Source organism: Artemia sp. Qi Xiang Cuo, chromosome 6 (assembly GCF_049724085.1).
Source record: "Artemia sp. Qi Xiang Cuo chromosome 6, ASM4972408v1, whole genome shotgun sequence".
Classification (NCBI taxonomy): Eukaryota; Metazoa; Arthropoda; class Branchiopoda; order Anostraca; family Artemiidae; genus Artemia; species Artemia sp. Qi Xiang Cuo.
This window is the reverse complement of record NC_142799.1, coordinates 70,094,474-70,110,820: the sequence shown is the minus strand read 5'-3', so window position 1 is coordinate 70,110,820 and position 16,347 is coordinate 70,094,474. Positions and strand designations below refer to the sequence as shown.

Genomic DNA, 16,347 nt, shown 5'->3' with positions numbered 1-16,347 from the left:
CATTATAGAAGGTTCGGTTGAGTGCCCAGGCGTAAATCCAAACTGATACTAGTTGAAGAAGTTAGACCTAGTCAGATAATTCATCAGTCTGTTGTAAATGCAAAGCTCCATAATTTTCGAAAAAGCAGAGAGAATAGAGATAGGGCGGTAGTTTGAAGGCAGATTGGGGTCGTTACCTTTGTGGAGGGGTAAAACCTTCGCCGACTTGAAGACAGTAGGAAAGATGCCATCTTTAAATGAAGAATTGACGATGTGTGCGATAACGCCGACATAGCAATCGATGGTCTTTTGTATGAGGTAATTTGACGACCCATCTGGACCTTCGGAGTGACCGTTTTTCATGGCTTGAACAATCATCAGCAATTCGTCTTCAGTGACTGGTGACAGAAACATAGAGGAGCAAGACAGCGAAGGTAGGTATTTTTTGTAATTATCCGTGACGACAGTTGAAAGGCCATAAGCTTCCTCTACGGTTGCTTCTCCAATGCATGCAAAAAATTCATTTAACGTGTTGGCTACTTTTTGTTGGGATGTTGAAGATGTTCCATCAGGCTTGGCTATGGTCTCAGGAAACGTACTAGTTTTTTGTTTATTCAGGCATTCATTTATCAGTGTCCATGTCTTCTTTGGCGATCCTTCTGCTTCTTGAAACTGCTTATGGTAGTAAGCCTGTTTAGCTTTCCTGAGCAGGGTTGTCAGAGTGTTTTTATAATTCTTTATTATAAAAACACTCGTTTTTATTATTCAAATTTTATTATATTATTAAACGTTTTTATTATTCAAATTTTAAATAGTATTTAATAGAAGATAATAATACGAAACTTATTAGGCCATAATAAATCAAATACAATGAAAGAAAAACGAAAAAAACTGACTCGGTTGACTGACCGTATATCAAACAACTAGTTGCACAAAAAATATGGTTTAATTTCACTTTCTAGGCCGATAATGAATGAAAGGTTAAGATGTTTAGGCCTCGCTTTACGGATGGCAGATTGCCAAAGATTGAAGTTTTCAGCCATCAATCTGGGGCCCAGCAAAATCAGGTCGTCCCCAAATGGGAAGCGAAGAAGTCACAAAGATTGGTTAAAAGGGAACTATAACTTCTTGGAAGGAGGCAATGATTTGCATAGATTGGGCTGGAGGAGGAGTGTATGCAGCTTTGTTGGTCTCAGGCGGCTTGGTTTTCTGTAGTAGTAGTAGTTACTGTTTAATATATGGTCAAGCCCCTACGATTCAGAGCCATAATTTACCTCTCATTACCGTGGCCTCCAATATTCTAATCTTAGTTTCAACTGTGACAAAACACTACACCAAAACAAAACACAAAACACTTCACCAAAACACTACACTGTGACAAACACAAACACTACATTATTCTAATCTTTACGCACTTGTGGCATCAACCTTCGTTAAAAATAATACTAGCTAGGTCTTTGTCAGTTCTGATCTCTCTTGTGCCCGGGGCAAAATATTGACTAGTTTCCTCCCCCCCTCCTGTCTTTTTATTTTTTAAATATATTATTTAAATTATTATTAATTATTTTAATTTATTTTCATTTTATTAGAAATTTAATTTTTTTAATGTAATAACTGTGCCCTCTACTTTATTTTTTATAAAATAAAATGTCAAAATAACAAAATGATTATAACCGTTAGATTATTCATTTTAAATTTTGCGCCCCTAAAATTTATGCACTAGGGCCCAGTGCCCCCTCTGTCCCTCCACTAAAACTGCCTCTGACCCAGGTAAGTGAAGCTATCTGCCTCTAAAATCGCTTCTTCATCTAATTATGCGCAAAAAGACAGAGTACAGAATAGAACTTAAATTATTACCTTTCAAACAGTTTGTGGTAACGAACTGTAAGTAAGGAGCGAACCGGCTCAATAGTAACCGGAACCCTAAAAGACGAAATTTTGACATTTTTAGATATATCAAAAGGATTGGCTTATTATGCTGATTCCAAATACATAAGTTTCATTCAGTTTAGTCTTATCCATCAAAGGCTACGAGCCTGAGAAAATTTGCCAGATTTTTTTAAAAAAGGGAGAAAAACCCCCTAAATGTCATAGAATCTTAATCAAAATCACATCGTCAGATTCAGCATATCAGAGAACAATACGTGAAGAGGTTTCAGGATTCTCTACAAAAATGTGGAATTTTGTTTTTTTTTGCAAGAAGAAAGATCACGGATGCGTGTTTATTTATTTGTATATATCTTTTTTTCCAGGGGTAATCGTATTGTCTTGACCCAGTGGTCCTAGAATATCGGGAAAGGTCTCATTCGGACGAAAACCACTCGTTCTAGTGCCCTTTTTAAGTGACCAAAAAGATTAGAGGGCAACTAGGCCCCCTCCCCCGCCCTTTTTTCTAAAAATCGTCCAATCAATATTTTGAGATAGCCATTTTGTTAAGTATAGTTGAAAGACCGAATAACTATGACTTTGGAGATGACAAGACCCCCCCCCCACCCTAGCCCCTGGTAAAATGTCTTTAAGTTATAACATTTGCCCATTGTTCACGTATAGTATTTGTTATTGAGAAGTATGCATACATTTTTCGGATGAGGGAGGGTGAATTTTCTGCTGGGAGGATTTTCCATGGGGAGATTTTCCATGGGGATAGAATTTTCCAGGGAGTGAATTTTCAGGGGAAATTATACACTGGGGTATTTCACCATAATTCCTATACAAAATCTTTCTTAAGTCTTGCTTTCTCTTTGCCCACTCAGTTTTACCTGTGGAGATGTTAAGGGCAATTGTCCGGAGTTAATTTTCACCAGGATTGAAATGTCTAGAGGATATGTTTGTGGGGAGGAGCGATTTTTTCGTGGAAGTCGAGCCATACTTCTTGGCATTATCTGAGAAAACAATCGGAAATTAAATAAAAAAAAGAAGGTTTTTCAACTGAAAGTAAGGAGCAACATTAAAACTTAAAACGAACAGAAATTATTGCATATATGACGGGGCTTATCCCCTCCTCAACTTTCTGTTCTTTATGCAAAAATTTGAATTTTGTCCTAATTCTCTAAGAACGACTCCTGAAACACAAGTTTTGTTTAAATAGAACGATAAGATTGACCTGTTGAGGAGGGGGCAACCCCCCCCCCCTCCATACGTAATAATTTTTTTTCGTTTTAAATTTAATGTTGCTCCTTACTTTCAGTTGAAAAAACTTCTTTTTTTTATTAATATTATTTTAAGACATATGCAAAATGAAAAATATCTCTTAATTAAGACACAGAACTTTGACAGTTTTCCAAGTGGCAAAGTTCTAGTTTTTCCCTTTTTTTATACTTTTCACTTCATTTGAGTATAAATGAAAATCCAGTGTGGTCTAAGACGTTGATTAAAAATGTAAAAGGCCCTTTTTACGTAAAAACGTAAAATGTAAAACGTAAATAATCCTCTTAAATGAGCCTACGCCCTCCAGAAGGTCTGTTCAGACACGTTGGTTGTCCCAATTCAAAAGATGTTAAATCCTGTTTCTATTTCAAGTACCCAGAACTTTATTGACCCAATATAGGGACCTATGTCTTCGAAAAAGGAGGGTTAATAGGTAAACATGCATTTTTGTAGCTTTAAAGATTCTAAATGATTCTTTTGGAAAAACTAGATTTTGGACAAACTTGCACAAAATTCAAACTTTTTCTCTGTGGAGGAGGGTGATTAAAGTCGGAAAAAAGTAAATTTTCAGTCATTTTTCTTTTAATTTTGGAAGTCAAGAGTCCTTTGGACCAATCTCAGAGGGAGGAATTTTTCCCTGTCCCTTTTCCTGTCTGCAGTTATTCTTAAGGGGCCAATTTCGTTTAATTTTGACAACCAAGATACAATTGAACTGAGTTCAAAGAGGAAAAGGAACGTGCTAAAAAAAATGTTTTATATGGAAAAAAATGAAACCACAAGATAAGTTGTAAACATCTGGCGCTTTAGAGGAGGAGAAGGGCCCATAGTCCCCATCCTGTATACACTCATAGGTTTAAATTAAGTAATAATTAAATTATAATTGAATTTAAATCCAAAATTTAAGAACTGCTGGTTTAAATCATAAACGGACGAGACGATAAGTCTGTAATAGAACGTTTTTTGTGCTCTATTTGTAATGTACAAAGAAGGGATTTTCCCCAGATTTGTAATTACCTAATTTGCTATCCTTTGATTGAAACAAAACTATACTCATGCAATCTTGTTTTCCTTTCTAGGGGAATCATGTGGGAAGAGGCGTTTCACGAACTATTGGAAAAAACAGAGTTCAAGTACATTCGAGTTTCAAGATTCTCGTCTAAGACCCTGGAATATGAACTGGAAGAAAACACTAACTTTGTGGTACCGTATTTTGCAGTGACCTACTTCATCATGATTACTTTTGCTGTTATAACATGTGCTGAATTTGACTGGGTCAGGGCAAAGCCATTGATTGGCTTATGCGGCGTTATTTCTGCAACAATGGGAACATCAGCCTCTTTTGGATTGCTGTGCTATTTAGGATTGGATTTTATTGGGATAAATTTAGCAGCTCCTTTCCTTATGCTAGGTAAGCCCTTTTATTGATTTTAAGCGAGGACCTTATATACACCAAATAATATCAATAATATCAAATGATATAAAAAAATAATATCAATAATAATATCATACACCAAATAATATCATAGACACCAAATAAATCTATTTTAAGCGACATTCACTCGTCAATCTTTTTATTTATTTTTTTAGTGGGAAATACCTTACACTGTTGTACGTGGTGAAATTGAAGTCCTAGTGTAAAACAAAGAGAGAGAGAGAGAAAAAAAATATAGATAAATAAGTAGGAAACAAACTCACATATTAAACAAAACATCCAGCACTGGCGTATTTAACGCAATAAACTTCCGTGCTGGAAGTTTTGTTTAATATGTCAGTTTGTTTCCTACTTATTCATTTATATATTTTTTCCCTCTCTTCGTTTGTTTAGTTGTTGTATTTCTATGTGTGTTATTTAAAAAAAAAACATTTTTTCGTTTTTTTTCTTTTTTCCGTTGAGAAAGGATCCCGGACGTGGGGCCAAAGTATTCGGAGTATTTTTTAATTAAGTGTTAATTTGTTGTATTTATTGTTTCACTGCTTTATTAAATTAAAACCCGTTTTTTCTTGCTTAATTTTCCGTCAATGGAAAAGCAGTGTCTAAGAAATTATTTACCACTAGCCTTCTCATACCTAATTATGTTCTTACCGTGCGTGACTTAAACGAGACTGCATATAATTCAAGCGCAAATAAGGATAGGCTCCATACAGCTTGACTTTTCTTCCTTTTTTCATGTGCATACACATACAACTATGTACATAAAGTATGTTATTTTTGCTTTTCTTGATAGAATGAACATGCAGTGAAGCTGGTTATTACTTGTCAAGAAGTTCATTAAGAATGTCCAAGGATGACTATTCTAACAAAAGATATAATTAAAATTTGCTGCTTTAGCCATAAAGATAGAACTGATTTAGCCCTCAGGAACACTTTACTACAATGTAATCGAAAACAAAATAATTCTCACCCTCACTTGTCCTCCTAAAAAGATGGATAACCAAAATAAATACTGAAGAGTTATTTGGGAACAAATATAGGGAGTTTTTGAACGAAAACTGAAGGGCAGTACTAGAATTTAAAGCGAGTAGGATTTGACTCGCTTAAAAACTCAAACAACAAACGAACAGAAACTATTTTGAGTGAAGAAATCAAATTCAAACGAACAGCATTTACACAGAACAATGAAGCCACACTTAAAACGACCACAATCGAGTATGGTGTCAACTCCCCCTCACTCTGCCCTGGACGCTAAGGTGTTATTGGTCCTTGCTGGAAGAGGAATTTACTTGTTTTAAATAATACTAACAAAAATAACTTACTGCTCCAATAGAGCTACGTGTTTTGTCCTATTGGACAGCCTTCCCTTCTCAACGGGTATACGGCTGCTCAAAGGATTAATACGGCACAAACATTATAGGACAGTTACAAAATTTAAAATGAGGTTGATTTTGTGTGTTTTTTTTTTTTTTTTTTTTTTTTTGTTATTAATAATAGTGACCAGTAATTTGCATGTTATTATTATAGTAGGCGGCCTCACACAATTGAGTCGAAGCTGAGGCCACAGAGGCCGATTGCCTCAATATACTCCCCTCCCCCCCAAAAAAAAAATAGCACGGACAGCCACTGTTTTACTGGTGCTCCCCGGGCGTCGTGTTATTAGATAGGGCGTTCTTTTCTTCCTATTGTAGACTAGCCTTCTTTGATAGTGTCATCCACTATTATTTTTCCTCGTCCCGAGAACCTTATATGTCAGCTTCAACCGCATGGACAGGAACACTCGTCCGTCAAAAGAGAAGGGAGAGTCAACAACCACTCACCAGCCACCACCAGCAGCGGCAATTGATCCTAAGCATTGGTACTAGCAAGAGAACTTCTTTTTCCCACCTTTCATTGCTCCTCTAAGTATCTTTTCATGTGCCATGGTCAGCGCTTCTTATATCCAGGGGTATTGCTCCCCCAGGAATGATTTGGCAATATTACCGGCTTCAGTCCATCCAATCTTGGTAGCGTATTCCACAAAATATACTGCCTTAAGTAAGGCCAGACACCGATCAGGAAAGCCAGTGGCCGAACGGTGACTGAAATTAGCAGTAGAAGGCCTCTGTCTGTGCCTACTCCATCTCTGAAGCGCCCTAGGGTTTTCGCCACTACCTCCAATAGATAACAAAACCAAGCTTATTTAGGTTCATTGCAATACAGTAGAAATTTATATATTAACTGCTCAGATTTACAACTATTTGTGCAATAAAATGAGGAAATATAACGTATTTTGAAAGTTTTTGATGCTTTTAAGAATCCTGAGACAAGGAGCTCAGGATTGAGTCGATCATATAGGATTGACAAAGGATATTACAAGATAAGGGATCACAATAGCAGAACGAGGCAAGGGATCAAGCCGATCCACTTTTCTGTTCAAGCAAGTGGGGAATCAAACTTAATATGACAAAAATGTCAGATAATCTTATTTGAAATGCCGCAGGTTAAAAGCGCGTGAAAAAATCTTTTGTTTTGATGACACTGTCTTTCTGTTAAAATTAAAAGATAGGAGACATTTTAATGATGCCCTCTTTCTTTTTAAGCAATTAACTTTCGATTTTTTTTTTGTATAAAATGAAGATTAAAGTGAAAGCAAAACTGCCACTAGTCCAATGTTAGGTTCTTTTTTATATGAAAGTGCCTCTCGGCTGCCTAAGAATGTAAACAAAATTAGTATCCTATAATTGTGGTGTTAATAAATACTAAGTTACCCAAAGTATTTGATGCTGCCTTAAGCTCCATTAATTTGGCAAGTAAACTGGCTTTTGTGGTTAACATTGGGTGTCTCAGAGTTACAGGCAGTATCATATAAGAGTTGTTTATGTGCCAATGTAAACCCTGTTACTTCCGGGTTGCATATTTGACTAAAATAGCTTATGGGCTCAACCATATATAAAAAAAGAAAAAATAATGAAAGGTGCCAAAATTGTATTTTTGTCATTTTTTGTTACCATGACCTTTTTTTTACATTAGCCTGAATAGTGATTTTAAGTCTTAATATTTTAGGCCTGACGATTTGAGAAGGCTTGGTTGAGTAGAAAAATCAGGGTTGCCAAAGGGATAGTTTTAGGTTGTTTTTTTTTTTTACATTTTTACACCTTTTATAACGCAAGACGCTTCGGGTGTGAAAAAGTGACTTTGAAAAAGGGGCACGTAAAAAAAAAAAATTTCCAATCAAACCCTTGCTAATATTGATTGTGGCTCTTTTCTTGCAAAAAGACTGTGCTTGTTTTCTTCTGGTCGTCTATTTTCTTATAACTAAGGTATTTTTTCCCGTTTTGATGACGTGCTCGTTTTTTTGGAATTCCGTCAATTCGCCACCATGCCGAAAATATAAAATTGATGGAACACGTGAATAGACTGCTTAAAGAAAATCAGAATGCAGCTAGAACAAACGGTCTTGAATTTGAGTTCAAATCAAGCCAAACCACCGGTTTTAGGACTCCTAGTATTCTGGAGGGACAAATGTCTCTTTTTCGCTCACTTTTGCACTTTGGCCCCAAAAATGTTGGCAGAATATAATACGACTTAATTTCTTTTCCTTTGGGACATTTAATGAACTTTTAAGACTTTTATAAGTTATATTCTCATATTTGCAAGTACTCGAATGTCTGATGGATTGAAATTTGTTAATCAATAAATAAGATATACTTTTCTAAATAAGTGTTCAATTATTTGACCGATTCTGACTTCTTGTCAATGGGATCACGACCCACAGACTGAGGAAGGATGTCCAAATCCTGTTGGCACCTGCATTGATGGAAGTACATCAGGATAGGTCACCGGGAAACAATGGAAGAGCAGGCTAATGAACAAAGCATCAGGCAAGATTAAGCAAATGACATGACATTTCTTCAAAAGACATGTATTCGGAAGATGAAGTGCTCCTTCATACTCATTGAATGTTAACGCTGTAAGGCTGCACTTTATTATCTTCAGATTGACTGATCTAACTGTATCAGTTGAGAGATCTTTGAAAGCCTTAATGAGGTTACTATCTTTCTGTAATGCTTTATTCGCTGAGTACTTATAATGCTCCATTTATAGTAACTAATCCTATATAGCTATGGCGTTAAAAAGTCATTGCCTTTAATCAATTCTACTGCATTTCCACTATTGCTCAAAATGCATCGCTGCTGTAGTTTTTCGGCGTGGATTTTTATGTATCTCTTTTTATGGCAGATTATCATAATTAAACAACGGAGAAATAGAACATGGGTGAAAGATCAGCAAAGGTTAAACTAAAAACATATAGTACCAAACAGCTTAAGACGGTGTTATTTTCCGTTGAAGGTATAGTTGCCTATGAGGGTTAACAGACTGTTATTGTTTGAAATTTGACGGATGAAGGAGTGTTGTCAAATTGAACCAGTTGGTTCTGCTTATTTATTTCCACGGTTCTACGTGGCAATACTGACGAAAATGTGGTAATGCCCGAAAAATGTTACAAGTGTGAAACAGCTAAAAAAAACTCTTAGAAAATTACAGTTTTCAGGCATGAATAGACCAACAATGAGTCTAGGAGGGGCAAAAAATGTTTTTGTTTGATGTCATCGGTAATTTAAAGTATGTAAGAATGAATACTAGATTTTCATTGGTGGGATAATGTTTAGCTGACCACTCATGGATCATTATACATTCTTACGTTAAATATCTTAAATTACGAAATGTAATGGTAAATAACGTATAACCTAAATCAGGCATAATAAATCAGAAAATAATTTCAGCTAGAAGGAGGTCTATGGATACTAGCGATGTCTTAGCATTAATGATGTTAGGCGATAATTAATTCAAAATATCTTAAAAATATTTTTTTGATCCCCAGTTTTTTACTGGCGTTCCTCTTGACCAGATTTGTTTCTACATGCTAGCAAAAAAGCAAGAAATTTATCTTGGATAGGAAAAACAAAGTAAAAAAAAAATCAATATGGTTGTGTTGTTTTGTTAGCCCGTCGGCGGAGATATTGTTTTGTTTTTGCTTATTTATATTGAGATATTTGTTGAAAGTTGGATTTGGCTCAACGAACCGAAAGGTTCCGTGGCGTTTGTTTTTTGTAAATTATGTGTAAATAGAATTATACTCCTGGAAAAAAAAATAACCATTGCGACACAATAGAAGATTATACGATTTAAATGCTGCTATTTAAAATTTTTAACTATGAAATATAAGAAGCAGAAGATTTAATTGGCAAGACATCTGTTTGAACAGCCTATTTCAACATTAATTTATTCCCAAGTACTATTTACATATGCTATTAATTTCGTCTTTCGTCAAATTCATCATGCACATAAAAACTATTGTTCCAAGCCTCCATGTTTTAAATTTAGGAAAAAATGCCTCTTGGTTTCACTTTGACTGGTCAATCTTAAAATGCAAAAACGGTGCCCCGTTTACGAAACATGTTCTTTTTCGCTATTTAAAGGTTTTAGTTTTGGTTTTTAATGCTAAAAAGCATTACATTCGTAAAATAACGTTTTTGTTTTCTAATAATCCTTTGTAAACCCATGGTCATTCCCAATCACCCCAATCTAATTTTCACTTCTAGAATTTTAATCTTAAACTTTTAGACTGTTAGCCATTGAAGTCAAGTTCTTCTTGATTTTCTGCTTTGATATCTGTCAAAATCTTCTTATATTTAGAAAAAATCTCTGCTTTTTTTGTAACATATTTTATCACATGAATGCTTTTGTGGATTGCTCATGTAAATCAAACTATGCATTTTTATTCAAATTTCCTTAGCTGATTTCCATTCTTCTCTAAGGAAAACACTTTACATTAAATAAATAATAATAGATACAATTGGAAGTGAAGCTAGGACCAGTCTAATATATATTAAATAAAAAAAAATATTTTTTTTAACTGAAAGTAAGGAACGACATTGAAACTTAAAACGAACAGAAATTATTCCGTATATGAAAGGGGCTGTCCCCTCCACAACGTCTCGCTCTTTACGCTAATTTTTTTATTATTTTAAAAAATAAAGTTGTGTGACAGAGTCAAACTTTAGCGTAAAATGCGAGGTGTTGAGGAAGGGACAGCCCCTTTCATATACGGAATAATTTCTGTTCGTTTTTAGTTTTAATGTCGCTCCTTACTTTCGGTTAAATAAAATTGTTTTTTTTTATTTAATTTCTGAACGTTTTTGAATTAATGCAGCTTTAATTTTGGCTCACCGCACGTGAATAATTAGAATGAAATTTGCATGTTTATTTTACTTGTTTTGGCTAAATGGCTTTCTCGAATTGTTTTCTGACGTAACTTACAAATTAACTTTCGTAACGAACTTCTATATTTGTATGTTTTTATTACATATGTTAGGGAGTTTACCCCTAGTCAATACCTCTCTGTTTACACTAAATTTTGAGTTGTGTTCGAATAAAAAACCCCTGAATCACAACGGCGGGTTAATTCGAATAGATAACTCTTTTAAAAGTACTAAAAAAAACTTTAGCGTAATGGGCGAGGTATTGACTAGGGGGTGAAACCCCTCACATACGTAATAATTTCTGTTTGTTTTAAGTTTTAATGTTGCTTCTTACTTTCAGTTGAAAAAGCTTGTTTTTTTATTTAATTTCTGATCGTTTTTTAAATAATGCTGGGAAATCCGGCGCCCCCTTCATAGAAATGTCCCTTCCCCCAAGGAAACATACTCCGTGGAAAAATCCTCCCCCGTAACCCCCTCCTCCGACACCCCCCCCCCGCCAGAAAAAGTCCCTCCTGAAACGTCCGTATACTTCCCATTAACCAATACTATATATAAACAATGGGCAAAGTTCATAACTTGCAGCCTTTTCTCCCGGGAGCTGTGGGGGATTAAGTCATCCTCAAAGACATATTTATTAAATTTTCGACTATGCTGAACAAAATGGCTATCTCAAAATTTTTATTGGGTGACTTCGGGGAAAAAATGAGCGTGGGAAGGGGCCAAGTTGCCCTACATTTTTTTTTTACTTAAAAAGGGCACTAGAACTTTTAATTTCCATTCAGAAAAGATACAAAATTCCACATTTTTGCAGATAGGAGCTTGAAACTTCTATTGTAGGGTTTTCTCATACGCTGAACCTGATGGTGTGATTTTCATTAAAGTTATATGACTTTTAGTAGTTGTTTCCTCCTTATTCCGAAAATAAAGCAAATTTTTTCAGGTGTGTAACTTTTGATGGGTAAAACTAAACTTAATGAAACTTATATATTTGAAGTCAGCCTAAAAATCTGATTCTTTTGATGTATCTATTGGTATAAATCAGCCCTTTTGAAATTAGTACGACAACACTTACAATAAAAACCTTATATGCTTCCAGGGCATAACTTACAACCCTTGCCCTGAGGGCTGGGGGGGGTCGTCATCCTCAAAGACCTAATTTGCAGAACTTTCTACTACGTTGAACAAAATGGTTGTATCAAAATTGTGATTAGATATGTTTGGAGGAATCGCGGGCGTGAGAGGGGGGTTAGTTACCCTCCAATCATTTTCAACTATTTAAAAGGGCACTAGCCCTGTCAATTTCCAATTGAATGAGCCCCTTTTGAAGTTTTTACGACAACGCTATCTATACAAACCTTATATTCCCCCAGGGCATAGCTTACAACCTTTGCCCTGGGGGGTTTGTCATCCTTAAATACATAATTTCCAGGACTTTGAACTATGTTGAACAAAATGGTTATCTCTAAACTCTGATTGAATGTTTATGGGGAAATGTTGGGTATGAGAGGGGGGTTAATTACTATTCACTCATTTTCGACTATAAAAAAAGGCACTAGCCCTTTCAATTTCCAATTGAATGAGCCCTTTTTGAAATTTCTATAACAACTTTCTATATAAGCCTTATATGTCCCCAGGGCATAACTTACAACCCTTGCCCTGAGTGCCGTGGGGGGGGGAGGGGTTGCCATCCTTAAAGACCTAATTTACAAAACTTTCAACTACGTTGAATAAAATGGCTATCTAAAAATTTTTATAGGGAGTGTTAGGGGAAAAGTTGGGCGTGAGAGGAGGGTTAGTTGCCCTCAAATAACTTTCGACTATTAAAAAGGGCCCTAGCCCTTTGAATTTCCTATCGAATGAGCCCTTTTTCAAGTTCCTACGACAAAGATTTCAATAAAAACCTTATATGCCCCCAGGGCATAACTTATAACCCTTGCTCTGAAGACTGTGGATGGAGTGTCCTGCTCAAAGGTATAATTTCGTGAACTTTAAACTGCATGGAACAAATTGGCTATCTCAAAATTTTGATTGGATGTGTTTGGGGAAGTGGTGGGCGTGGAAGGGGTGTTAGTTGCCTTCCAATCACTTTCGACTTTTAAAAAAGGCACTAGTCATTTCAATTCCAATCGAATGTGTCCTTTTTGAAGTTTGTAAGACAACACATTCTATAAAAACCTTATGTGCCCCAAGGTCATAACTTATAACCCTTGCCCTGAGGGCTATGGGGGGGGTTGTCATCCCCAAAGACCTAATTTTCAGAACTTTCAACTACGTTGAACAAAATGGCTATCTCAAAATTTTGATTGGATGTGTTTGGGGAAATGGTGAGTGTGACAGGGGTGCTAGTTGCCCTCCAATAACTTTCGACTGTTAAAAAGGGCACTAGCCTTTTGAATTTGCAATCCAATGAGCCTTTTTTGAAGTTTTTACGACAACGCTTTTAATAAAAAACTTATATGCCCCAGGGCATAACTTACAACCCTTGCCCTGAGGGCTGTCGGGGAGTGTCCTCTTCAAAAACATAATTTTTATCTGGAAATCAACTACGCTGAACAAAATGGCTGTCTGAAAATTTTGATTGCATGTGTTTCGGGAAATAGTGGGCGTTGAAGGGGTGCTAGTTGCCTTCCAATAACTTTCGACTATTAAAAGGGGCACAAGCCACTCCAATTTCCAATTGAATGAGCCCTTTTCGAAGTTATTACGAGAAGTTCTTCGATACGAGGTGCCCTTGTCTAACGGAAAAAAAAAAATAATACATTGTGCCAACATCGTTCTTATATGCCCCCAGGGCATAACTACAAAACCCTTGCCCTGAGGGTTATGGGGGAGTGTCCTCCTCAAAAACATATTTTCTATCTGGAAATCAACTACGCTGAACAAAAAGGATTCCTCGAAATTTTAATTGGATGCGTTTGGGGAAATAGTGGGTGAGGAAGGGGTGTTAGTTGCCTTCCAATCACTTCCGACTATTGAAAAGGGCACAATCCACTCCAATTTACAATCGAATGAGCACTTTTCGAAGTTTCTACGACAACTCCTTCGATACGAAGTGCCCTGGTATGGAAAAAATAATAATTTTTTTTTCAATGCATTTTTCAACGACCATATCAAAGAGTTATTTCTCAAAATATAAGAGAGGGGGCAAAAAATATTGGGGGGAGTGCTCGACCCCCAAATTGACGCCACTGACTAAAATCTAAAGATCTTGATAAAAATTCCAAGGGGTGGCAGAACTGCCTCACATTAAAAGAAATATACTGAAATAATAAACAAAGCATTAATAAATGCAGAAAAAAATGAAGGGTCAATATTGTTTACTATTTTGAGCCTTCGTCTGGTGAATGATATTCAAAGAAAATATAATATAAATTCCATAAATATGTTCTTAGACCTTCTGAATTTTCATAGGCTATATAACTTAAATGAAATATACAAGATATGTTTATATATAAGATATAGTATGTAAATAAAATATAAGATATAATATGTAAATATATAAGAAATAGATAAAAACTTCGAATCAAAACAGTGAAAACCAAACTAAGTAAACCTTTTTTTTTCACTGTCTTGATTAAAAGTTGTACCTGTTACCGATTCTTTAATTTTCTTACTATTTTTCTTTAGTTTTATTCAAATATCACCTGTTATTCATCACACATTATTTAATTTATTTTTCCCTGTCCTGATTGAAATTGCTGCCCGCTCTAGACAAGTTCGTAGCTCTGAAGAAGAATTCTGTTCCATAAAATCCCGGAGAAAGCGTAGACGTATTCTATGGCCTAAATGTTAAACAAAACTTGTGTGTAACACTACAAAGAACGATCCGGTGTGACAGAATCGTATAAGGACCAGGGACGGATCCGGGTTTTCTTTAGGGGGGGGGGGGCCAAATAGGTCGGTCCAATAAACTTGCGTTTGGAGCAAGTTTAATTGATGCAATCAATTGGATATGGACCTCTCTTGCCCCCCCCCCCAATAAAAATGCTGGAGATTCGGCCCTGGCGCGCACCCCCCTCGTCCCTCCCCTGGATCCGCCACTGATAAAGACCTTGTCTTAATTGATGAATAATGGTAATAAGTATCCGTAATTGTCAGGTAATAGAATGAATAAGGCAAATAGCACAAATAACACTAAAGCAGGATACTGTTATATTATTTTGAGAGAGAGAAAAAGGTTTTATTGAAAAAAAATATAACACATTAACAACAAAACCCGAAGTTTATTAAACTTGTATGGGCATACATCACCCTTTACAAAACCCTACATACACAATTACTACCAGCCAGCCTTAGACCCCCCCACCCAAAAAAAGGGAAAAAAATAGTAATAAGAAAACAAATAAATAAAAATAAACGAAATAAATTAATTTCTAATACCTTCACGACCTAATTGGATACCGAAGACACAAAACTAAGAATCATTCATTCTATTCTACCTCCACGTCGCCCTCCCCAAAAAAAAAAAAAAAGTGTCACAAAAACTTGAGAGAAAATTCACCCAGCAAAGATTAAAAATCATATGTAGACAAACACTGTCCTTTTAATTTATTAAATAAAAAAAACAAGTTTTTTTAACTGAAAGTAAGGAACGACGTTAAAACTTAAAACGAACAGAAATTATTCCGTATATGAAGGGGGCTGTCCCCCTCCTCAACGCCTTGCTCTTTACGCTAAAGTTTTTTTATTGTTTAAAAAATAGAGTTGTGAGAAAGTCAAACTTTAGCGTAAAGAGCGAGGCGTTGAGAGGGGGACAGCCCTTCATATACGGAATAATTTCTGTTCGTTTTAAGTTTTAACGTCGTTCCTTACTTTCAGTTAAAAAACTTGTTTTTTTATTTAATTTTTGAACGTTTTTGAATTAATGCAGGTTTTGATTTTGGCTCACCGTACATGAATAATTAAAACAAAATTTGCATATTATATTTGGTTAAATGGCTTTTTCGAAACTTGTTTAATTTTATTTACGAACGTTTTTATTAGTAATAAATATACGTAACTTAGAATTAACTTACGTAACGAACTTCTATCTTCATAAATTTTTAACACGTATATTAGGGGGTTCGCCCCCTAGTCACTACCCTGCTCTTTAAACTATAGTTCGAATTTTTTTTCCAGTTCTTTAAAAATGACCTCTTAATCACAATCAGTTGATCAGTTGAAAAACTTGTTCTTTTTATTTAATTCCTGATCTTTTTCTTTAATAATGCTGGGAAATCCGGCGCCCCCTTCATAGCAATGTCCCTTCCCCCATGAAAACTTCCTTCATGGAAAGATCCTTCCATATAGCCCCCGACCCTCTCCTTCCCCCACCTACCAGAAAAAATCTCCTCTGAAAAAGTCTGTATACTTCCCAATAACCAATACTATATGTTAACATTGAGTAAAGTTCATAACTTTCAGCCCTCCCCCTGGGGACTTTGGGGGATCAAGTCATCCTAAAAGACATTTTTATCATATTTTCGACCATGCTGAACAAAATGGCTATCTCAAAATTTTGATCGGGTGACTTTGGGAAAAAAATGAGCGTGGGAGGGGGCCTAG

The 16,347-nt window shown here is 35.7% G+C and overlaps 1 protein-coding gene across 1 annotated transcript in view; it reads left to right on the top strand.

The window, feature by feature from the left end:
* LOC148951557 (patched domain-containing protein 3-like) overlaps positions 1-16,347 on the top strand; it is an 88,876-nt gene that overhangs the window by 15,986 nt on the left and 56,543 nt on the right. Inside the window, exon 3 of the mRNA XM_089091196.1 lies at positions 4,203-4,534. Coding sequence (XP_088947322.1) covers positions 4,203-4,534 — 332 coding nt within the window. The remainder of the gene's footprint in view (positions 1-4,202; positions 4,535-16,347) is intronic.